At 37.2% G+C, this 26397-nt stretch overlaps 2 protein-coding genes across 2 annotated transcripts in view; both read left to right on the forward strand.

The window, feature by feature from the left end:
* The window catches only part of LOC112050066 (centaurin-gamma-1A), a 300795-nt gene that overhangs the window by 97352 nt on the left and 177046 nt on the right, over window positions 1–26397 (forward strand). The gene's annotated exons all lie outside the window — the stretch shown is intronic.
* LOC112050067 (multiple epidermal growth factor-like domains protein 11) lies at window positions 19785–25252 on the forward strand. The gene is made up of 6 exons (XM_024088200.2): window positions 19785–19958; window positions 20884–21004; window positions 21120–21205; window positions 21614–23824; window positions 23921–24045; window positions 24738–25252. Exons 1-6 carry the CDS (start codon window positions 19849–19851, stop codon window positions 24770–24772), a joined length of 2688 nt encoding a protein of 895 aa, XP_023943968.2. The 5' UTR covers window positions 19785–19848; the 3' UTR covers window positions 24773–25252.

A 26397-nucleotide genomic window follows, 5' to 3' on the forward strand; every position in this document is an offset into this window, starting at 1 on the left:
AAGAAGAAAGTGAAGGAAAAACATCGTAAGGAAAACTGCATACTAAAAAATTTTCTTAATTCTTTGCGTGTGAAAAGTCTGCCAATTCGGATTGAGCAAGCGTGGTGGCCTAGCCCCTCTAATTCTCAGAGGAGACTCGAGCTCAGCAGTGAACCGAATATGGGTTGACATGATGATGATGATCTGCAATTTACCAATACATAGACTTTAAGTAGATAAGTATAACAGGCGTATCAAACAAACACATTAAAAGACTTAAAATCAGTTCGGATCGCTTTGTTCTGTATAACAAAATCCTATTAGGAGTTGGTAAACGGGCCACTTTGTTGTTCAACAGACACTCGCCTTCAAAGGGCTCTTAACGCTGATAAGTACTTTGAACATTGATAGCAGATACTTGGGAGGGGAAGTCAAACTGCTTTGTCGCATTCCCTACTTGTATTTGACCATAGAATTTACTATAGGTACTATGAACCTATATAAGCTTGGACAATAAAATATTATAAAATCTTTTTAACAAAAAAAAAACAACCAAGTTCAAAATCACAAAAATAACTACCTTATGATCACATTGATGACGGTGCCAAGCCAGTGGCGTATTAATTAAAGCTGTTTCTCAAAGAACCACGGGAAAGAACTGCCTGAAAATTCTAGGCTTGAGTTAATGCATCACTGTCCAGTTAAATTGTCCAGGGATTTGTCCAGAAAGTTATTTCAGCCAACTTTAATTTTTGATATTTACTCACAGCACAAGGAAGCAATCAATTCACAAATTGTTTTATTTAGAAAACTCCCATTCGGTATGAAACCAGATAAATTTTCGTAGACCCGCACTAACGAGTCGTGAACCCCCATTTTTGTCACGTCAACGTAGACCCTCACCGATTCTTCCGTAGACCCCTGGGGACCACTTTGGGAATCGATGAAACTAGACTGCTACTCGTTGTGAGTATACCATATCCACCACGCGTCAAACTTTTAAATTCAGAATAAATAGGCTTGGTTAACATAAACACACTGCTAGTACGGGCCCGTTGTTTAGACGAGGCCAGTAATTCCTGGATTTTTCTTGCATCTACACGTGTTGGCAACGCCGGCGCGGGGGCTGTGGCTACGTGCTAAAAATTGCTTGTGTTCTATTCACGCTAGGGCTGGATGCTGGAGACCAACGTTGGCTTAACTTGGAAGCTTATACGAGGCCAGTACAATGCCAGCATTGGCTGCCGGTGACTAGTCAGTAGTGTCGTGATACCCCAGTGGATATGACATCTGCTTCCGATTCCGGAGCGTGTGGGTTCGAATCCGGTCCGGGGCATGCACCTCCAACTTTTCAGTTATGTGCATTTTAAGAAGTTAAATATCACGTGTCTCAAACAGTGAACGAAGAACATCGTGCGGAAACCTACGTACCAGAGAATTTTCTTTATTCTCTTCGTGGGTGAAGTCTGCCAATCCATTGGGCCAGCGTGGTGCTCACTGCCAAGACTGCAATACTGCACTGCACTAATACACACTGATGAAATTGAGTAGTTGGAACCAAAACTTTCATGAACTTCAATTCAATTAAAAATCATAAAAGTGTAGTAGATAATTCTCGCAATTCTCTCTCAAAAAATCGGTTATCAAGAACGAGTTAAACCCTCTATCATTTGTAATCATTATTAGCTACTCGTATATAATATTCTTTTGGAAAACGTAAAAGGAAATACATGAACTAAGTAAACATCCATCTTATAATAACATTCCACAGAATCAGAGTTGTGTTTTCGTTCGATTATACCTCGGTATTTTTGTTTGATATTTATTTTGTCCAAAGCAAACAAAAAATCTGTGATTAAAAGTTCGGAAAAAGTCCGGAACAATACGTACAGAAAAAGTGGGCTAAGGAAGGATAATGCTTTTTTGTTTTCTGTATAAAGGCCTTGAAGATACGCTAAGCCTATTCAAGATAGGAAATAATTGATTTTTTACGCTTGAAAAAATAAGGTGATTGTCTGTAGTCAAAATGTACAATGTACACTTTACGATTACTACGTAGAATGCATGTAAACGAATTTATTTTCCTACGATAAATGTAGACCACTATGTTCTATTTTACATAATTATTATGTTTTATTTTATGATCCATTCTAATATTAATTAATGTGAATTTCAGTCTGTTCGTCTGTCAGTATTTTGCCTTTTCACGGCTAAATTGCCGAACAGTTTTTGATGAATTTTGTTATCGAGATATATTGAATGTTGCAGCAGAACATACTTATCATCTCGGAGAAATAAATGGTTCCCGCGGTGTATGTGAAAAACTGATTTCACTCAAAGTAGCGGGCGTACACTAGTGAAAGAAAATAATACAGAAAGTAATTTTGTTCCATCACGATCGTTGGGTATTCTGCCGTACGGTATTGGACAAGCAAATGTCTAAGAATAACATTGGACGTTTTAATCAAAGATGGAAGCTTTGTGCCCAGTTCGTCTTCGATCCGGTTGTGCCGCCAACAATAGACGTAGTCGTCCAGGCTGCCATTGTCAGGACTCTGTCTTTGTAGCTCTGGTTCTCGTTCAGGTGAAATCGATTACTGTTGTTCCAAAAATAGATCTGTGTTGCATAGAATTGTAGGATGGAGACTGATCGGTGAAGCAACTAGGGAACGTTTGTTTTGTTTGAACCTTCTGAGGCGTGAGGCACACTGTGTTGTCTGAATAAGTTTAAGATTACGTTTCCCTTTAAAAAAAGCAAACAAGAAAGAGAGGTGAGTTCGTCAAATTAAGGAAAGGAGCAAGAAAATATTCTTATTTCAGTTTCAGACACTTTTTTGGATTTTTGGTTAAACAACTTCCTCCAAACTCAATCCAAAATGCTTTTTTCTGATTACTAAATTTTGTTAATTGGTTAATATAGTATTTTGAGTTTGAGACCATTACGGGTTTTTCAAAGTTATCTGCCATTGTACAACCAATTTTTTAAACGAAATTATTCGATATTTTGCCATTAATGTTTTATTGCTCCATTAAAACTGATTCAATTATCATTTTTTACCTGTATTCCAGAATGAAGGAGATTTCCAATTTTGCGAACATGTTTTTTTAACAAAAGCGCCACCGTTCCACCGCGAGCAAAAAAGGTTTTAATTGAAGCGCAATGAAGTTTGAATTAAAAATTACGAGAGAATTATAGGTGTTCTCCTCGGGGCGGTGCCCGGTAAGTGCTTTATCATCGGGAGTGGACGTTCATCAAATATTTGGACAAGTTTGTGGCCAACGACCAACCATGTAATAGCTCTCCGTTGGGAAATCTCTGCACTATATGACACGCAACTGCTACGTCGTAAGTGATCAAACATTTGAGTGTTTGAACCAATATGTGGTGATAGTGTTACAACAACATTCTGGTGTTAGTCATTAGTTACACTAGCAGACACTTTGTGGTTCCCATTCCCGTACGAATATGGGGATGAAATATAGTTACTCGCTGAAAATGTAGTTTCCATTGGTGAAAGATTTTTTTAAATCGGACCAGTAGTTTTGGAATGTATTCGTTACAAACAGAAAAGCAAATCTTATCTTACAATAATATTATACAGAGGTAAGATTTGCTTTTCTGTTTGTAACGAATTTTCTAACGAAGTTTAGATATTCTCTTTAAGAAGAAGTTTATATTTTGATGCAGAATCTACTAAAATTTGTTCTTCCGTCGCGAAACAAAATAGTCAGTTATAAAATATTTTTACGTTATTCAAATTAACAGAACTAATTTTAACTCTCTCTCCATAACAGAGTCTCCAGAGAACTATCTATTCAACGGCAGCCGGATGATTCTCCAAGGAGAACAATATTTACATCCGTTGCAACATCGGATGTTTCCATACCGACACCGCTAATTTCCTATTCTAAACATAACAAATTATGTTCTACTAGATGGCGCTACGTGAATTCGCTGCTTTCGAAAAGTGTTGACGATTTCTACGAAATAATTTTGAAACATTCTTCATTCTTGCTCCGCTCCTATTGGTCTTAGCGAATATTCATAATATATAGCCTATATTCGTCCTCGATAAATGGGCTATCTAACACTGAAAGAATATTCAGTGATATATTTCGCTTATTAATAAATATTTTTTTTTCTAGAATATTTGCCATATCTTTTATAATATGCCCAATATTCCCATTCCCCTCCAACTAATCAGGAAAGACTGTGCTAGGAGTGGGTACGACAATAGGCCAACGGGGTGAGGATTGAACCACCACCCTTCGGTGATGAGTCCAACCGCTCTTTCAGTTGAGTTATTGAGGCGAGTCAGTAAGAGGACTACTATTCAGTGAAACCGTATGTTGTATAGAAACCAAATCTCTGTAATATCTAAAAGTACTTAATATTTTGGAACACGAGGATAAGCATATATTAAAAAACTCCCGCACGAACAAAACCCCGAAACCAAACAAAACTTGAAAAATAATAACACAACAGCAAACTACATTGAAACTCAAATAACCGGTGTACCTACGCTGTGTACGTGCCTCAACAAAATATTGATATTGTAAAAGTTTCATGAAAATGGGAGTCATTTAACGGGCGGAGGCGGAAACTTCAGTGTTTCAAAGTTTAAAAGCACAATTTGCTGTATCATAGTATATTACACGCATGGCAACTTCTGCTTGGGTTATCTTCTTCAATTACGCATCACCTGTCACATAGTATTTCCGATGTTGTGTTGATTCTACCAAACATATTTGAAATCTCATTTCTACTATACTCCCGCTTTCAGCATCATCTATACTAATATTATAAAGCTGAAGAGTTTGTTTGTTTGTTTGATTGATTGAACGCGCTAATTTCAGGAACTACTGGTCCGATTTGAAAAATTCTTTCAGTGTTAGATAGCCCATTTATCGAGGAAGGCTATAGGCTATATATTATCCCCGTATAGCCGGGAACGGGAACCACGCGAGTGAAACCGCGCGGCGTCAGCTAGTGTATTATACTTGTTGCCCCCAGTAGCTGAACGCAGCTTATGTAAAAGACTGCTTATATTTTTAGACAAAAATGTCTTATCTGTACCTACACTTAATAATAAAAAGAGGAATGATTTGATTGTTTGTTTGTATTGAATAGACTCTGAAACTACTGAACGGATTTGAAAAATTCTTTCACTATTGGAAAGCTACGCTATCCCCGAGTGCTATAGACTATATCCCCGTATTCCTTCGGGAACGGCTACCACGCGGGTATAACAGCGCAGCATCTGCTAGTCATCTATAACGGAGAAGAGGGAGAAGAAATTATTAACATCACTAAATTATTAACATCAGCATTTTCAGCCTATTTTAATGGCCCACTACTGTACCAAAACATCGAGCATAGACCCACCACGCTCTACCAGTGCATGTTGGCGGGCTTAGGATAGTTAGCGATGTCCCGCGCGCACGACTTCATACCCGCGCAGTCCTTCCCTCTGCCCCGCACGTACGACTTTACACCCGCGCAGTCCTTTCCCTCCGTCGCCCGCATATCATGGGAGTGCCATCAACGAACTTGCCAAGCTATTTGGATATCAAGATTATTTGGCAGAATAAGTTTGAAATGAATAAAAAAATCTCCAAAGCAAACTCCCAACACAGTCCCAACAAGAAGCAGCACTTGAACACGCTTTCGCCCCAAGTGCTCCAATAACGCGAATCAGCCGAGCCCAATTGTCAACGCCACAAAGGATCGCGTTCAATAGCAATGGAAATCGGTTATGATCCTGAGTGGACACATCGAGAACCTATTGCTCGGGGCGCGAGACGTGGAGTGGCCGATATAAAACGTTTCCTCGATATATAATCAATGCTTACGTACTCGGCCCAAATTGATAAATGTTTACTAACATTGGTACTATACTGAGAGGCACAATTATCCGCCTTCTTTAATACGTTAAATTAAAGTGATTACTTTTGCATTTACATGGCAGTAAAGTAATGAAATGCGAATATAATATAATACCTAAAAAAAGTTTTCGAAGGTTTCCGCAACTCCTGTTTGATTTTATAAATTGACGCAATTAATCATCCCTTTGTTAATTAAGCAGGCACTCGGCGGGTATGTCGAGTTGAATGGCTTTTATTAATTTCACTTTTTACGTTAGCGCTATGACTTTTCATTTTTAATGGATTTTTTTTTGCTCTGCCCGTGAGGCAGGCCTGTGGGGAGTTCACAATAGACTTAATAGCTCTGAAAATGGAAAAGTTTCTATAAGTTTGTACGTTAAACATGTGTCATTTTACATCCTTTTAGTATATTATTAGAATTTATATTTTGTATGTTGTTACGTCATAACTCCGTTCTATAACAACCTATTTTTACAATTTTGTAATACTGTTTTTACTAACAATAGGATATTAAAATTTAATCAATTGAATGTAATTTATGGATTTTGTTATCTGAAATAAAGATTTATTATTATTTATTATTATTTTTTTTTTGGGTTTTGCGCAAAGCAAAATGAAACTTATGGGAACAGGATGTCAATAGCTCAAATGAGGCACTGCTTTATAATCGATCATCAAAATGTTATTTATCGCTTTTTAATGTAACATTTTGTTGCTTGTAGTGTAAAAATTACACTTGATACGTTATTTCGAACTTAGCTCGATTGATAATAACAAGTAACAAGTACAAGTAGTAACAAGTACAAGTAGTAACAAGTACAAGTAATTATACAGAAATCTGTACAGAATTCAAACAGAAATACCTTCAATTCCAGACTTCCTTATAATACCTACTAAATGTTGGAAACTGTTCAGGAATTAATTTTATACACTTGCATATTTTCAACAATATTTTATGTTTGGAAGTTTGCCGTTGTTCTTTCATTCAAAGGCTAAAAGTAGAATTAATACACAAAGAGATAGTTGCTTAGCATATCAAAAAGCCTTCAAAATATTTTTAGTGCTGACAAAAGATTTAGAGCAAGGTAACTCGAGAGATCCGAATTCATTTTCCGTCAATGCGCCGGTCTTGGCCTCACAATAGCCGTCGGTCTCCGGACTCCTATTGTGAGCGGGAGCGCCTCCGAGAGTCGCCGTTGAACCGTAAAGCTTTGTCGCTTACGTTCACAAACTGCAAGCTTAGAGCCCGTTCACACGACAAAAACTATGCTTTGTATACACATAGCCACGACGTTCAACGTATCCGTCATTACTGGATACAATGTTCACAAGCAAATTAGCAGTATTCATCCGTTTTTGGCTAGTGGGAGGCTTTGGTCGTGGCTAGTTACCACCCTACCGACAAAGACGTACCGCCAAGCGATTTAGCGTTCCGGTACGACGTCGTGTAGAAACCGGAAGTGGTGTGGATTTCATCCTCCTCCTATCAAGTTAGTCTCTCTCTCTCTAGTAGGTTAGTCTAGAATCTCACCTGATGGTAAGTGATGAAGTCAAGGGCTAACTTGTAAAGAATAAAAATAAAAATAAAAACTTGTTTTTCTAGCTGCACAGTTTCTATCCGGTAAAGTTGTACGGATACGTATTCCGTTCATCCAGTATTCGAAGACAAAACGGTATGTTATAATGTACCAGACCGTTTTTTTTTTATTGTATACTGAACCATATGTGAAGTCGCTTATACAACTTCATGCGCCATCGATGAAAAAAAACGTATCCGATAAAACGGACTAGTAAACCGGACACCATGTGTGAACGGGCTCTTAAACGCTACCCGAGTAGTAGTTGCTTTAGTTCTAATTTCGAGACTTCTGTACGTTTTATGGTTCATCATTTATGTATACTTTAAGTGCATCTGGAAAGGCGAGGACTATAAAGTCAAAGTGAAAATTCATTTATTTCAATACGGCTTAGTTTGAAAGCACTTTTGAAACGTCAGGTTATGTTATTTTTTTAATGTTTATTTAATAATACAGCGTTTACAAATAAAGGTAAATTACACGCACAACCACAAAAACTACAGAGATTTCACGTTAATAATAATTTATATAAGTTTACAACTTACAATAATTTTAGACCATTATTTCACTAAATTAAATTAGGCAAGTACTTAAGTTGGTTGAATATACGTTTGCATTAATTAGTTATATTATGTTTCTTAAAAGATCCTCAACTTGGTTATAGTTTAAGGTGTTAAGATATTTAATCAAACCGGCATTTATTTTATAACTTGTTAAATTTATTTTATTTATCTATTATTTGCATATTATACGGGAACGGGAATTACGATATTGTTGATCAATCATATTGCTATTATATACTTGTCGAGGAATAAATACCACCTCAGCCATCGTGACTCATATGTAGCTCTGCAGTATCAACCAATAATAATTAGAAAGAATGCTGCAGAACTGGATATTTTGAGAAAGGTCTTACAGCTAACAATACAGTAATAAATGTGAAGAACGCGCAAAGCTGGCTACTTCTAGAGAGATCTTAAAATCAGGTTACGGAAGATACCAAAGCAACAATTGTGCGAATAACCCAACACGTCACTAGGATGAAACTAATGGGCTGTCACTCGCAGAGGTAACCTCGGCGCACTAATATAATTAAACACCTCACACTGGGTACTGGGTAGTTCACGACCCTCGTTAACAGACCGCTAATGCTGGCTGAGAGAGGTTAACTTTGTTCATTATTATCCCAAATGTCTAATACGCGTTGTTAATGCTGAATGCTTGGTAAGACATAGTTCCTTAATATTGCTTCTCACAAACAACGTCAAGAGAATCCCTGGGAGCCTCTGGACACTACAGAAATGGATAAAACCGATATCATATCCAGCAAAGAGATGGATATCCCTCTTAAAACAAAGTCGTTTCCCGCCGTATATACGCTTACATCTTAAAACTACGCAGCGGATTTTAATGCAGTTTTCATCATTATAGTTATTAAAGGGGAATTTTTACAAGTAAGTATAGTAATGTATTGTATAATAATTAGAATACTTTTAATACTTAATTAGTGCCAGTCAATATCGCTGCGTAGCCGTGATAGCCCAGTGGATACGACCTGTCCCTCCGATTCCGGAAGGTGTAGGTTCGAATCCAGTCCGGGGCATGCACCTCCATCTTTTCAGTTGTGTGCATTTTAAGAAATTAAATATCACGTGTCTCTAACGGTGAAGGAAAAACATCGTGAGGAAACCTGTATACAAATGAATTTTCGTAATTCTCTGCGTATATGAAGGTTGCCAATCCGCATTGGGCCAGAGTGGTGGACTATTGGCGTAACCCCTCTCATTCTGAGAGGAGACTCGAGCTCAGCAATGAGCCGGTTATGGGTTGATCAAATCAATATCGCTGCAGATAATATTCATCGGCCTAGGAACGCAAGCATAACAATCAAATTCACGCTTACATTTATATCAGACTTAACATCCGGAAAATCTCTTCATTTCTCCTCCTGTTCTAGTTGTGTATCACATCTCGTAATAATCGCTCCTATAGATTATTGGGTTAATCGATACGTTGCATAGTTAGAAACTAGAATATTCACGATAAGTAGCAGATAGTTTGTGTACAGTAATACCCGGATAGCGCAACCTTAACTACGCAACTTTTGTATGGAGAGCATGAGATCCGGCCGCGGAGATGGAAAAGATAATTACAGAGTTGCTTGAAGTCTCGAGTCAAATGCATAATTATAAACTTGGGCATATTCTAGTTTCAGAAATTTGCCCCACGGTCATACTTGGAGTTTTCCTTTTGAAAGGGAAATTTGTCGCTGAATTTGTGTTCTTCACTCGTATTTGTACCTATTACACCTTGTATTTATGAATATTTGTATTATTAGCAACCAACGCAATTCACGTGAAATCGTTTTATTTTTAATACAAGCGGACACCGCGTGGATTCACCCGCGTGGTTCCCGTTCCCGTAGGAATACGGACATAATATATAGCCTTTCTCGATAAATGGGCTATCAAACACTGAAAAAAAATTTCAAATCGGACCAGTAGTTCCAGAGATAAGCGCGTTCAAGCAAACAAACTCTTAAACTTTATAATATTAATATAGATTTTTTCTTCATTAAAACGAAAGTTATAGAATACACACCCGTTACTTTTACTTTTAACGCTTTATTTCAATTTCTGGTAATTATAATAATGTTTAGTTTATAGAAAGCAGCCTTAAAATAAAGTGAAATAACAAAATGAAAATCTATTTCCAACGCAAACGCTGTTTGTATTTGTACATGTGTTACTGTAAATACATTTGCACATTCAGTTTGTGCAAATGGAAAATCAATCGCAATTCACACAAACATAACACCAGTTACACGGAGTTTCATACTCGTTAACAAATTTCCATTTGCAAATTGCTCGGTGAATGATGGAAACTGGCACTAATGTAGATGGATATAGTGTTCCGAGTGTGTACTTATCGTAAAGCAACACTTTTAGCAGAAGGGTTGAACCTCTTAAGGGCAGGGACAGAAGTAGTAGGTTTCTTTATGACAGAGTTCGTTCGAAAATGTTATACCGCAATGCTAGTTTCTGCAACCAAACAGCGCTATTGTGTTTTAGTTTGGAGAATACGCTAAAATTCAGGTAAATGAGGCTTAATATTTATGCCTTTCTTATTTTTTTCTGGTTGTGTCACTTAATTAATACTCATATAAAATCGTAGGGTAGCCCATTTAGTAGCGCTCCCCGAGGAGCGATGAAAACTTGGTTGTTATTTAATTTTTGTCATGTGACATCCTTCGTAAATTACCTTTTGTGCGGTTTTCATGGGTAGATTGCACAAAACTTGGACTTAATTTTTCTAACGATTGCAGCAAGTTTATCTGACAAAAAAAGCGAAATTACTCGTAATTTTCAGAAGTTCATTGTTTACAAAGTCAATATTTTCGTATAGTTGATTAATGCTCAAAGTTAATAATATTTTCAGCGTCTCTATCTTCTTGGCCCATTGGTCTTATAATTTTGCAAAGGACATCATTGCTTTGCTTTTTGGTTTCAGCTGATCTATGTAACGAGGCCGTATGAAAACACTCAATGTGCTTATGCCTAAACTGCGTAAGCGTGGCGGTAAATCGTTCAGTTATCCTTAAATATTGAGTCTTTTTTTGATGTTCGTGGAAATACTACAGTCATTCTTATAATATATGTCGCCCAAAAGCATCGCTGTGGCTGTGTGTGTGTGTGTGTGAAGGGTTAGTCATATTTGTAGTTTCCTGTTTAACTACAGGCACGTGTAGGTAGTGTCAACACTAATGCTTCAGTCTGAAGTCTGAACTCAATGCCTATGCGTAATTTTACTGTGAAAGTAAAAACAATATTGTTATTTTTTTACTTTCACGGATTAGTGTTGAATGGTCAAGGTCTATCGAAAACTCAAATAAATAGCTTCTGTGGTTTAGACGTAACCACTTTACAAATTGTCAAACATGCCTTTATTTGATCAATACTAATATTTGTAAAGAGGTAAAGTTTGTGGTATTGTAGAAGGTAACCTCTGGATCTACTGAACCGATTTTGAAAATAATCCTTTACTACTAGAAAGCCACGTTATTTGTGAGTGTAGTAGGCTACTTTATAGGCCCGTATTATCACGGGAACGGGAACTATGTGGGTGAAACCGCGGTGCGTACTGAGTATTTATTCAGAGAGTATCTACCTACGTCGAGTGTGTACTTCAAATACATTTTCAATTATAATATTTGAATTAGGTAGGTACGTACACTCACTCAACACCTATTCGTATTTAAATAATCACAATTTATCCTTTGCTTCTTTATTGAATACCGTTCCGCTTTCATCGAACTCAATCGAAAATATATTCCAAACAAAAATGTTTGTATTAAAATGAGTAATTAATTTTCGGGATTGAAAAAATATTCCTTGCGTAATAAACGTTTATGAATTTTCAGAAATGTAACGAATAGAACGAGTGAAAAGAGAAAAAATTGGCGTACCTAATGAAGGCACCATTCAACCACATCGTCTAATGACGTTCTCATTCCGTTTCAATAGCGCCGAGCCAGGAGATACGACTGTGGCCCAGAAACCGAATATCCCACATTCCATGACGTCTTGATCGCACAGAAACTTATTATGACTCTTTTTAACTGACTGATGAAGGAGTGTTTTCGAAGGTATACGTACAAGAAAGTTATTGAAAATCTAAGAAATCCCAAAAGGGTCTTCTCAGCATAGTGTCTATCAGGACAGGCGCTGGTCTGCCGTAGCTGGAAGCCTGTATGTACTTTACGAATACTTTTCAAAATGTTTTAGAAAGTAAAGTAAATAAAAAAATATTTCTGATTTTATCTACCCCAACTGGGTACCTCTGGTGATCTTAGAACTACAAAGTAATAAACAATGAAAGACAATAGAGACTAGTCCCCAAGATTCCTTTAATAATGTGTTATTCACGAAAAATGATTTAAAATACAGCTAACAAAACCTTAATGAAAACTCTTTCGCGTCACCGCTGACCAAATTTAAAAAAATACGCAAGAAAAGCTGAAACAAATCTCCACGCCGAATTAAGAACGTTCGCCTTTTTTGAAACCACAGCAGTTTTAAAACAGTATAATAAAAGTGAATGAAACAAAAACAGTGCAAATGAAATGTTCGTAAGTTCGTAATAACGCTAACAATACCGGCATTAGGCCCACGGGGCGAGGGAAGCCGGGAATAGCCGCCAGCTAATTGTGAGCTTTGTGCCGAAGACCCGCGCAGACGTGAGGCGAATACTGCGAGACTTATGACATAGGAGGGAACATTTTAAAATGGTGGAAAATTGTTCAGGTACCTATAGTTTTATGACATCATCATTATCAACCCATATTCGGCTAACTGCTGAGCTCGAGTCTCCTCTCAGAACGAGAGAGGTTAGGCCCATAGTCCACCACCCAATGCGGATTGGTAGACTTCACACACGCAGAGAATTAAAAAAAATCTCAGATATGCACGTTTTCCTTCAACGTTTGAGACACCCTCCGGAATCCGAGGCAGAGGTCATATCCACTGGGCTATCACGACTCTATTTTTATCTTGGAGTACTGCTGGCGTAATAGGATGGACTAGCCAAATACCAACTTGCAGCTTTGTATTCAGATCACCGATACAAGGCTTACTAAAGTGGGTGAAGAATGACGAAGTGTCGTCTAACGCGAAATTGCAAACATTGGAGCATCGCCGAAAGCTTGCCAGTCTATCGGTTTTCTACAACATTAATTTTGAGGAGCGTGCTCAAAAACTCTTGCCATAAGGATTGCCAATCTGCACAGTAAATTTCAGCCTTACAAATCGTTTTGGCTCTTCTTTCCTAATTAACCCATAAGTTCAAGGTGTTGACAAGTCCAAATAAAGGACCCGAACTGCATAACTAGTATTTTTTAACTAAAAAATAAAAACTTTTCATGTTTTCATACAAAGTATTTCAAATAATTCCGACTATCCATGTAACACACGCCTTTATCTATCCCTGCATTTTAAAATACCTACGTATAACTAGGCTACGTCATAATAATTTTAGGGATGCGTATAAGGGACACATTTTAAATCATAAATTAAGATTACAAAAGAAATATTATTTACTCCAAAAATATTAATTTTAGAACACAAGTTCCTTGAACATTTTTGTTTAATTTTAGGAAATACTCCCCAGCACCCTGTATAACATATCGCAATGATGATGAGGATGATATCGAATCTTCGCTTACTATCAGGGGTTACAGCCAAGGTCTAGCTAGCTATTTAGTATTAAAAAATATCTAGCTGATGGTCTGGAGTTTAATAAAGAAATGTTGTTGTTAGCGCGTTAGCAGTTCACTGCTATCATGACTAATGCTAAAAACAAGCGATGATGCACCCTACCATTAAACGCGTTTGTCTAAAATTTTCTTATCTTCAAGATTCTCATTGTATCTGTATAGGCAAACGAAAGCTTCCATTTTGAATGTTGCAGTAGCGCAGGCAGCGTAGATTTGTAGACTGCGTGTTTGTAACGAGAAATCAAACCAAGTCATGTCCAAGGGATATCGGCTACGCAGCGTAGCAGTTAAACGCATATATTTCGATAATGGAGGTTGATAGTGAGGTAAGTAGGTATGAGTTTGCAGTTTTCTCCATTTACTTTACTTTCCTCATAATGATCAGCCTATTTTAACGGCTATTTATTTATTTATACTTTATTGCAAACAACAACAAAGAAAACAACTATATGGAAAGGTGGTCTTATTGCTTATAGCAATACCTTATTTACCTACTATTCATTTTGTAAAAATGTTAACTTCTGAAACACAAGGTACCCGAAGCTCACGTATTATTTTTTTTCAAAATAAAATCAAACGAGCGGAGGCGCTCTTAGAGGGTAGTTTCTTCTAAGCTTCCCGAGTGATATTAATTTCCTATTGGAGGGGAAAAGCACTAATAATGAAGACCGCGGCGGAATCGCTGGAATACGTGAGATCAAAAGAAGATCCCGGTTATATTGAAAGATTTCTTTGAATATGAGCTCGGCTTGGTTTGGTTAAGGACCTAATTAGGTTCTTCATTCGCGTAAGGATATTCAGTTTCCTTTAAAACGGATTTGTTTGCTCTAACATTTTTTATAGAACTTTTTAAAAAATACATTTCATAATTGCACCTTCTGATTTCAGAATTATTGATACCTTTTCGTAGGAATTGAAAAAAAAAATACATAGTGAGTGTATAAATTAACCTCCGTAGAGTGATACTCCTTCGACGTCAACCTCCTAGTATTCTCTGCTACTCTAGTACTTTGCTTGACGCTTTTGCGTTAAGTGATAATTTCTGCAAGCTCATTTTACTTATTATAAACCGCATATAAGAACTTCGCTCCAAAAATATGATGGTGTTCAAATGGAATCAGAAACCGACATAATTATTTTTTTTTCTAATTATTTGTTCATATCTTGGTCAGAAATTACACATCCGTGAGGTCAAAACAACTACCTTCCGGTACCACAGGTGACCGCGTACGGAATTAAATTCTCGTATTCTGTCATTCCGCGAACAGACGCCGTCAAGGACAGACGCACCGCAGCTCTACAAGATGAAAGCTTTTAATTAATTTCGTAATAGGTTTCATGTCGCCACATATGAAAGTCTGTTGTTTAGAGGCGAACTGAATGAACAGTTTCACAGAGAACGAATTATGTAACCTGTGTTAGCTTTGTTATAATACATTAGAGCAGAGGTATAAATCTATATAGCTTTGAGTATACTAATATTATAAAGAGGTAAAGTTAGTGGTATTGTAGGGGTAATCTCTGGATCTACTGAACTTGAATATTCTTTTACCACTAGAAAACTACGGTATTTGTGAGTAGCATAGGCTATATTTAATCCCCGCAAACTAACGAGAACGGTAACTACGTGGGTGAAACCGCGAGAATCGGGTAGTAGGTAATCAAATTATTTGACCGGTGGGAGGCTTCGGCCGTGGCTAGTTACCCTACCGACAAAGACGTACCGCCAAGCGATTTAGTGTTCCGTTACGATGACGTGTAGTAACCGAAAGGGGTGTGGATTTTCATCCTCCACCTAACAAGTTAGCCCGCTTCCATCTTAGATTGCATCATCACTTACCATCAGGTGAGATTGTAGTCAAGGGCCAACTAGTAAAAAATTAAAAAGAAAATAAACTGATTTTAACCCGAAAAACGGGATTAGAAACCAACTTACATCAGATGATGTCATAAAAGCTTTTTACAATTTAATGTTTTTTACAAGTTTCAGCATAATCTCACAATAATGAAAAAATACTGCGTGGAATTATCAAGAATTTCACTAAATAGCTCCTGTAATAAAGAAAGTTTTAACATCGAGTTTACCAAGTTTCACGACTAGGTAATTCATTTGATATGAAATACGAGTGTATGAACATAATGTTTGTGGCACAGAAAATGCCAACTCAAGTAATTTCCAGAGGACCTTTAAGGCCGAAATGATGTTTGCAAAGAAATAAAATTGTTTACGTTCCCCGGTCTGAATATACGCGGCTCATTATAGGGTTTATTACCGGGGAACCCCCGGTCGTTAAGACCCGCCCGCCCAAAGCCCGTTTGTTTGCCCACACGTCGCTAAAGTGTTATGACAATTACTTTCACATTTAAATATGTATTTGTTTATTGACAGTGCTTAGTTTAGTTTTGTTCGAGTTCAAGCGGGTTACGGGAGCCGCTGGATGATGGCGACTCGAGAACGTGGTGTTTGGAAGTCCTTACTTATGGCAGTGGATATCCATCGGCTGATAATGATGAAAATGATGTATTTAGTTCAGCTACATCATGAATAATGAATTAGGTAAAAATATGCTACTAGATCAGGCTCGAAGTAACATAATAAAATATTCGTAAAACGACTCATAGCCAGGATACTTAGTCATGAAACAATAAAACAGATAGAATAAATTTTTGATCTGCCAAGTTTAGACAATTTTTAGGAGCAAACGTTGAAAATATATTTAGTATTACTAAATTATACTGATAATAATAATAATCATTACAGAATCAAAAATCATCACTTAAAATTCTAATGCCAGAAAAGCGTGGTGGGACTGAGCACCACAAATATCTATTATCTGCTTTTATGTGAGAAAGAGATTCGCGACCTGTGGATAAATCGTTAAAGTTATATCATCATGTTAGTTGGTGGTAATTTTCAAACATTAATTATCTTAAAAACTTCCTATAATAATAAGGTACCTAATAAGGATCAAAGAACTACGGAAGAATTTTATTTTACGCAAAACAAAGTACCAGGATGAAATAAGTTCAGAGGATCAAAAATGATGACGGCAATTTCCTTGTCTGTTTTACCTTTAACAAAACACCTATTTACAATGTTTTAGCGACTTTATGAGGCTATGAGCCGTTTTTCGGGGGGCTGGATGTTTTTAATTAAGCAAACAAACTTCGCCAGCTTTTAATTTAGCGACGGATTGGTTGAGTTGGTTATCTGATCCGGGCAAAGGGTTCCGTAAAGCCTTTTTACACGTACAAGTTGTTTTTACAAAAGGGGAACGTTTAAATCTGTTGGTACTGTTTACAATATGGGAAAAGTTTTGCAAGGTACAATCGACAGATCGTGAACGTCGCTACTTTGTATTAATTCCATCGACTTACTACTAAACGTAACTACTTGTAAAGACTAACGATATTGGTAATATAGTTTCGGTTTTCCTTATACATGCAATTTCGTCTGACGGTGAGAAACGATTTCTAATAGTCTGTTCTATGTTTATTATTTTATCCAACGGTACCTACAACTTGCCTTCGGATAGTGGAGTTATCGAGTATGAAATACAGAAAACTACTTCGAGTACAACTGCAAAAGGCAGAATTAAATGTATTACAGTAGATATTGTAATACATTTAATTCTGCCTAATCCATGTTTGGTAATAAAAGTTGCATTTGTTTTGATTATAGTAGTACATTCAAAAGAAATCATTACATTTGAATCATTTATGATCATAGTATGCTTTTAAATTTTCTCACCGTAAAGTACCGATGTAAAATATTCAGTATCGGTAATATTATGTTGAAAATCGCCTGCCGATATAGCTCTCTGTAGATTTTCAATTTCGATAGGGAACTGCATATTATGTAATTTGTGGAGTGCCGTGGAATATACTGCTTTTGTAGACTGACTAAACCTGACTGACCCTTATTTTTGGAGAATAACATTTTTATATAAGGTGAAAAGTATGCTGTGCAAACCAGCTTGAAACTCTGAAAAGATGGCAGTTCTAGGGACCCCTTAGCCTTATAAGGCTTGCCTTATAAGAGTCCTTGGTTTTGGTAATGTGTTACTTGTAACAAACCATTCCAACCATGACCATGTCATCCCCACGCCGACGGCCACTAATGCCCGGTTCACCTATCGACAATAAAACTGCACGTACTGCGTAGTCTATTTGTGCAGTTTTATCGAACGTGTGTACGAATACTGGTGCAGATTTTTTTCTCATTATGTACTTTGAATGAAATGTACAAATTTACTGGGTAATGTATTTTTTTGAATACAATACTAATTTACCTATAAATTTAATGAAATTGAAGCCATGAATAGTGTCATGTAAAAAATATTTTACCACTTTTAGTCGCTACGATGCGGTGTGGTTGTGATATCCGTGTTATATATCGTGTGAATCCTCCATAATATACGCGCAGCTTTACAATCGTGTTGCACCGTCTGTCACAGCCACAATTCGTTTTATCATTCGCTTTCAAAGTACAAAACAGAAGCATTGTTGCGTCGCCACGCGTCCCATTATAAAAGTAATTAAAAACTTGAGCCTGGCTGACGTCTGTTTTCGACGGCGTCTGGCCGTAGAATGCATGCAATTAACTCTGCGCCGACGGCCGGTGAACTGTGAAGTTGTTTTGACCAACCGTATTTGTAGACATTTTATAGTTTATTTGCAAACCCGGTAGCGGGAACGGTCGATTCTACTGACTGTGCAATGAATTACAAAATGCTGCAATTTCTTTTTTTTTTCTAACGTAGCTTGATGTGGAATGTACCTATGTTGATTAAAAATATTTTTAAGAATTATTTATTGATGACCAATATAATATTTCGTTCTCGATTGGCACATTGGAAAACTTTTGCTTAAAGTTGGTAGAGTTTGAACGTATCAGACGTACGTAACGTACAGGTCTCACCTTTGATTACGTTTATTACAGCAACAGGCTTCAAAAATCAAAATTTGTACTTCACCACTGCTTCTAAACAATGTTGACATTATTAACAATAATAAAAAAGCCTATTTTAAAGTATATATTAAAATATTTTACAAGCATGAAATAGCAAGTATAGGTATTCATGCAATTAATTTTCAAGATAGACAATTTTGTTAATTTAAAGGAAAAAATGTATGAATGAGTAATATTGGTTATAATTTTGCGCGAACATTATCACAACGGATGTTTTGTACTTGCCTGCTGATGATTCGGTTGTATCTCTCATCTCAGTGTTCATGTATAGATAGAGTAGGGCGACAACGTTTTTAATTGAAATCTATTAATAGTATTAATAAATGTAAGAGATAGGTAATACTCGTGGTATTCTAATAAATTAATAGTTAAAAACTAATTTCGTTCTTAATGAAAGAAAGCAAAAACTCGCATTTGTTTTACACTATTACTTCCCGTTCCCGTGGGAAAACTGATTAATATAGCCTATGTAACTTTAGCCTTAGAACATCAGCTATCTGGCAGTAAAGCCAAAATTAGTCCAGACGTTTCAGAGATTAGTCGGCATAGCCAGGCAGATCAACAAAATCTATACTAATATTATAAAGCTGAAGAGTTTCTTTGTTTGTTTGTTGGTTTGATTGAACGCGCTAATCTCAGGAACTACTGGTCCGATTTGAAAAATTCTTTCAGTGTTAGAAAGCCCATTTATCGAGGATGGGTATAGGCTATATATTATCGTCGTATTCCTACGGGAACGGGGGAACGGGAACCAAGCGGATGAAACCGCGCGACTTCAGCTAGTATTTTTATACATAGGCGTTATATACTAACTATAAATTTAGTGAAAAGATAAATTAAAATTACAAACAGACATTTTGTTAACGAAGCATAAACAACTCAAAAACAAAAAAAATATATTAAATATTTTTATAAATATTTTATTTTATTTTAATTTTACGCTTTTTAGCTTTGTAGTGGAGTACATCTTTGTGTTTTATGAAGTCATTTGAATTATTTTTTTTTTGATATTTTTGAATACTTTGATCGTTATGGTCACCCTTGCGATAACGAAATGTAGGCGGAAAAATCCCCTCGACATAGAGCAGCATTCTGAATGAATAATTTCTCATTTTGTCACTGCCCGCAAGCGGCACCGGCGCGAAAACAAAATCCCACAAATAATGGGCGCATGTAGAGCGCTCTTGTCTCCAACAGTTCTAACTGCCAGTGCGTTCATAGTTATTGCCTTGCTTTCTAGTGCGGATTGCCAGATATGTAGCAGAAGAGTCAAGTGAGTGATGACCTTTGTTGTGTTTCTAGACCGATGTGTTTCATCCTGAGCGCTGGTATTAAACATACCTTACGTTTGTCTATTTTTGGAAGTCTGCCTGTCTTTTATGTAAGAGCCTGTTCAGATGAGGCGTTGATTCTCGTGCGTAGCCGTGATACTAGAGTTACATCATTATTAACCAGTGTTCGGCTCACTGCTGAGTCGAACACTGTCGAGTCTCCTCTCAGAATGAGAAGGGTTAGGCCAATAGTCCACCATGCTCCCTTTGTTGATTGGCAGACTTCACATACGCAGAGAATTAAGAAAATTTTCTGGTATGCAGGTGTCCTCACGATGTTTTTTCTTCACCGTTTGCGACACGTGCTATTTAATTTCTTAAAATGCACACAACTGAAAAGTTGGAGGAGCATGCCCCGGACCAGATTTGCACCCACACCCTCCGGAATCGGAGGCAGAGGTCATATCCACTGGGCTATCACTAGAGCTACATGTACGAGTATTATCCCGTCCAGATTCCTACGCGCTGAAACTAAACTCTGGACGCGCGTAAAACGCCTCATCTGGACAGGCATTAAGGTGTAGAAACAGGCGTTAAACAATAGATAGTTGAAAAACAGTGCGTTGATGTGTAAAACTGAAGCAACGTTTGTGAAGCGGATTTTCAGCTTATACACACAAACACGATGGATCTGTGATTTACCAAAGCCAAACTTACTTCCCGGAACTAGGCTTCTTTCTTATTAAAAAAAAATCAGGCATACCACTGACTTAGGCATAACTAACGGTTGCTTTTTCAAGTATGTTTAATGAGTCTTATGTTTGTTTTGCAAATTCAAATTTAACATAGATGTAAAAACAATCGATACAGCATTAAGGACTTTTTTTATTTATTTTTGATTCATTTTATTTTTATGTCTGTTTTTAGTTTACTACGTTGGGTTGATGAAAGTTACGTACAAACTTACAGGGAATCTTACAATGGACACTGTTTTTTCCGTTGCATAAAATATCGGACGCGCTCTTACAGAGCTAATAGAAGAGTGCCGGTAAGCTTAATCATCTATATAGCCTAAGATGTTCTTTGGTGGTAGATATATATACATAGATATATTAACTCTTTGGCAATTGATATGGCGGAGAATTAGTTTAATTCTTTTCCAGAAAAACGTTGTGGAATATAGAGACGAATGTTGCGTTGGCTATTATCGAGCTGATTCTACGTCTGACAGCTTATTAGCAAGGGAAAGGTATTTATCTCTTATCTACACTAATATTATTAAGCGGATGACTGTAAGTCTGTTTATTAAACGCTTTCATTTCTGGAACTACTAATCGGATTGTAGAAATTTTTCTGTAATAGTTCGCAAGAAATACCAAATGAGTAGGTATCTAACATCAGGTTCATACGTTCATACGGTTCATACGCGAGTGAAACCGCGGGGCACAGCTAGTTAGTACTGTAGAAAACCAGTTAGAAAAAACATAAACAAAATCTCGATTTCTCTTTGTAATTGATAATTTTAATAAAAGTTAGGTCGATAGATTGCGTTTTATTAAATTTACAAGGATTACAACTATCTGTAGCCTGTACTTGTTTCCTAATAACGTTTATTCTAATGATAATAGGTAATAATAATATTAATCATCCTTTTCAGAATTAAGTGTGAACCGATATGCATACCATCGTGTAAAAATGGCTATTGCAAAAAGCCAGGACAGTGCGCCTGCCACGAAGGTTACGAACTCAAAATCTGGACATGCGAACCCGTGTGTAGTATGAACTGTGGCCACGGGAAATGTATAGAGCCGAATAAATGCCAATGTGATCAGGGATACCAATTACAAAACGGTACTTGTGTACCTGTTTGTACGGAGCCGTGTGTCAACGCAACCTGTATCCTTCCAGATACATGCAAATGCTTTGATGGGTATAGAAAAACTGAGAACAACCTTTGCCTTCCCTACTGTTTCAGTGGTTGCGCTCACGGTGCATGCGTGGGTCCAGATAATTGCAGCTGTGACCATGGTTGGTATAAAAAAGAAAATGCGTGTGCGCCGAAGTGTGACCAAGATTGTGGTGGTGGTACCTGTGTAGAACCGAATGTTTGCAAATGTTACTTTGGTTATGAGATGTCGGAAAACGGAACTTGCACACCTCATTGCTCCAATGGGTGTATCTATGGAACTTGTATTAGCCCAGAAAACTGTACCTGCAACGATGGGTACAGAAAACATGCTGAAGATGAAGTTTGCTTACCCGTTTGTGATTTTGATTGCGGCATTGGCGGTACATGTGGTGCCCCAAACCATTGCAACTGTCACATCGGATATGAAAAGTCGGAAAACGGATCGTGTGTTGCCGCTTGCAACAGCGATTGTATTCATGGAACTTGTTACAGTCCACATATCTGTACTTGTAACGAAGGTTGGGAGAAAAAATCAGAAAATGGTACATGCATGCCTATTTGTAGCATTGATTGTGGAAAAGGTGGTACATGCGTTAGTCCGAATGTTTGCGAATGTCACAGCGGTCATAGAAAATCAGAAAATGACACCTGCGTACCTCATTGCTCCAGTGGATGTCCTCACGGAACTTGTGTTGGTCCCGAGAATTGTACCTGTGATGATGGTTGGTACAAAAATGAAACTATTTGTATGCCACGATGCGAAAAAGACTGTGGTGGCGGTGAGTGTGTGGCCCCTAATATTTGCCAATGCTACGATGGCTATGATAATTCCGATAACGGAACCTGTGTACCGATTTGCTCAAAAGGATGTATCTACGGTACTTGTATCAGCCCCGAAAACTGCATTTGTAACGACGGGTATCAAAAAATTTCAGAAGATGGAGTTTGCGTACCGGTTTGTGAGTTAGATTGCGGAAAAGGTGGTACTTGTAGTGCCCCAAACCATTGTGATTGTCACAATGGATATAAAAAAGATACAAACAATGGTACATGTCTACCAGTTTGCGATTACGGTTGCGGAGAGGGTGGTATATGCGATGGACCGAATATTTGCAAATGCCTCAGTGGTTATTATAAAAAAAATGATTGGGACTGTTTACCTCAGTGCTCAAAAGGATGTCCCCATGGTAAATGCATTAGTCCCGAAAATTGCAGTTGCGATGTCGGATGGCATAAAAATATTGATGATGACACGTGCAATCCTGTTTGTGAACACAGTTGCGGTGAAGGTGGCACTTGCATTGCTCCAAACATATGCCTTTGCAACACGTCCTATGAAATAACAGTCAATGGAACATGCGCACCTCATTGTAGTCAAGGGTGTCCAAGCGGCATTTGTGTGAAGCCAGAAATATGCCAATGTCTGGAGGGCTGGAATAAAAACGAATTGGGTGATTGTGTACCCGTTTGTGACAAACCTTGCGGAAACGGTACCTGTGTAGCACCAAATACTTGCAAATGTTTCGAAGGGTACAAAGTAGACAATGATAATGTTTTTGATTTTTTCAATAAATCGCTATGCATTCCTGACTGTGGCAGATGTAACGGAACTTGTGTGGCACCAGATGTGTGTACTTGCGATTCTCCTTTCGAGGCAGAGTATGTTTCAGCTGATGATGGATACTGTGACTGCCACTCTAACTGTTCCGAAGACTTAAAAAAATGTGATCACATAGTTTGTGTTACAAAAGATATTGACTCCGTTACAGATGTTATGAATAGTATTCCAACCGAAGTACATCAATCTAGTATCACTTACGGTAACAATGACGCGGTAACTGACGAGCCTAGATACTATGAGAGTGAATCAGTTACAGCAGACGATAACAATATCACAACTATAAATAATGCTGAAATGAATGAAAGTAGGTCTTTGGTAAACGCTTCGAAGAGCATTTGGTAAGCAATATTTTCATCATACTTCTGACTTATTTATTTTATTTTATTTATTATACGTATAAATATGAAAGGAATCATTGTATTATTTTGTTACAGGTCTCAATACTGGGCTTATATCGTTGGCTCAGTGATATTCTTAATAACTGTTATAAGTCTAGTTTTATTTATGAAGCGAAATGCGTTATTAGATTATTGTCACGGAGATACTTATCCAGTTGAAGGTATAATTTTTTCATTGTATATTCATCCTATTTGTAACATCATCACATTGTATCCTATTTAATTTCGATAGCTTAATTTCATCGTCATCTTTTACTAGCTGACGCCGCGCGGTTTCACCCGCGTGGTTCCCGTTTCCGTAGAAATACGGCGATAATATATAGACTAGCCTTCCTCAATAAATGAGCTATCTAACACTGAAAGAATTTTTCAAATCAGCCCAGTAGTTCCTCAGATTAGCGCGTTCAAGCAATCAAACTTACAAATTGTTGATTGTGGTAAAAACTTTAAAATTAGAAATTTTCATGCCTTCAACCCTTTTTTTAATTTTCAAAATACATAGTAGGTATTATGTTTCATTTTAATCGATCGTCTATACAAAATTCGCGGAAATAAGTAGCCTATGTTCTGTTTACCAAAATGCATCAAAATCTGTTCTGAGGTTAAAAATTAACAGACAGACTTATTTTCTCATTTGTAATATTAGGTAGTATGGATAAAAAAATATAGGCAAAGAACAAGACCGAGTTGGTCAATTTGTCAGAGAAATAAGGACCGATTTCTGGCCGGTTTTGATATTGTTGTTATTAAATATTTTATTTAAAAATCTTCACAAGAGAATACATTTATTGAGTAGGTTCTCTACTTGATTTTGAGTTTTCTCATCTAACCAAAACATTTTTTTTTATTTCAGATGAGAGAACCATAGACTTGTCTTCTTCTTTTTGATGAAGAGTCGAATCACTTTGAGCATATTTAATAACAGGGAAAAAGGAACTGCAAAGAGATTGTTGTTTCTAAAGAATTTGGGGTCGTCTTGTTGTTCATTTATTATTTACAAGCCTATTTTAACGGTTCACTACAGAGACAGGCCTCTCTCATTATAGGAAAAGGGGATATGAAGCTTAAACCCACCACGCTGCCGGTGTTGGGCGCCCCGAGTGGGCGTTAATTATAGGGTTATTGTGATAATGCCTAATTCATTATTATCATAATATGTTAATAATGACTGGGACGGGCGTCGTATCGTCCTCTCCAAGGCACTGGGGTGGACCACCATCACCTTCCTAATTCTGGGCTGAGGAAATTCACTTAAAACCTAGAAGTATAGTTTGACAAAGTTTCAGCCTTGTGATATGTTTGGCTATTGCAGGCTCATAGTCCATTAAGTTTAAGTATCATCATAATATAAATAAGTATTATAGATTTCTTGTTGTGGTTTTATTTAATGCCATATATCTAATACTTCTTAAAAATTTTCTTCTATATCCTCGAAGAGTAGGTACATAATAAATACATTGTCAACAAAGAAATCGTCTAACTTATGTCAGCCATTGACGATGAAGTAGTCTCAAATGCCTGCAGCGATTGACAGCTGATAAAACTGATCGTGTGTTAGTCGCATCGTGTCCATCGCGACCAACACACAAACAGTTTTATCGGTCACCAAGCCGTTATCGCTGCAGGCATGTGAGATTACTTGATCGTCAGTGGCTGACATAATGATGACAGTGGCAGATGACACGCGGTTTCACCCGCATCGTTTCCGTTCCCGTGGGAATACGGGGATAAAATATAGCCTATGACACTCGCAAATAACGTGGCTTAATATTAGTAAAAGAATTTTCAAAAACAGTTCAGTAGATCCAGAGATTACCCCCTCACAAACTTCACATCTTTTATTAAAATTAAAAAGAACCGGAATTTGTTAAAATTAAAAAGAACCGGAGATCTGTGGGGCTTGTCAGTGAAAGTAATATCTAATATAATTGATGTAATTGCTCCCCACTTAGCCATTATTTTTAATGAATGTGTGGACTTAGGTATTTTTCCGAACCTAATGAAGCATGGCAAATTGATACCACTTTTTAAATCAGGAGACAAATCAGATCTTAATAATTATAGACCGATTACAATATTGCCAACACTTAGCAAGGTCTTTGAAAAAATCATATTAAATCAACTTTTATGTCATTTTAATTTAAATAACTTGTTTCATCCTGAACAGTATGGTTTTACAAAAGGTCGCAATACAACTGATGCAGGGGCTAAACTTTTAAAACATATTTATGAAGCATGGGAAGGTTCTAAGAATGCTATTGGTGTGTTCTGTGATCTGTCCAAGGCGTTCGATTGTGTTGACCATAACACCCTTCTACTCAAGTTAAGCCACTATGGCATCAAAAGTGTTGCACTCGATCTCATTGCCTCTTATCTCAGTGATAGAACGCAGAAGGTATGCATAAATGATATAAAGTCGCACGGTTCCACTACCATAATGGGCGTCCCACAGGGTTCAATTCTGGGTCCTTTTCTATTTTTAGTGTACATAAACGATTTACCATACCATGTCA

This window comes from Bicyclus anynana, chromosome 12, assembly GCF_947172395.1.
Source record: "Bicyclus anynana chromosome 12, ilBicAnyn1.1, whole genome shotgun sequence".
Classification (NCBI taxonomy): Eukaryota; Metazoa; Arthropoda; class Insecta; order Lepidoptera; family Nymphalidae; genus Bicyclus; species Bicyclus anynana.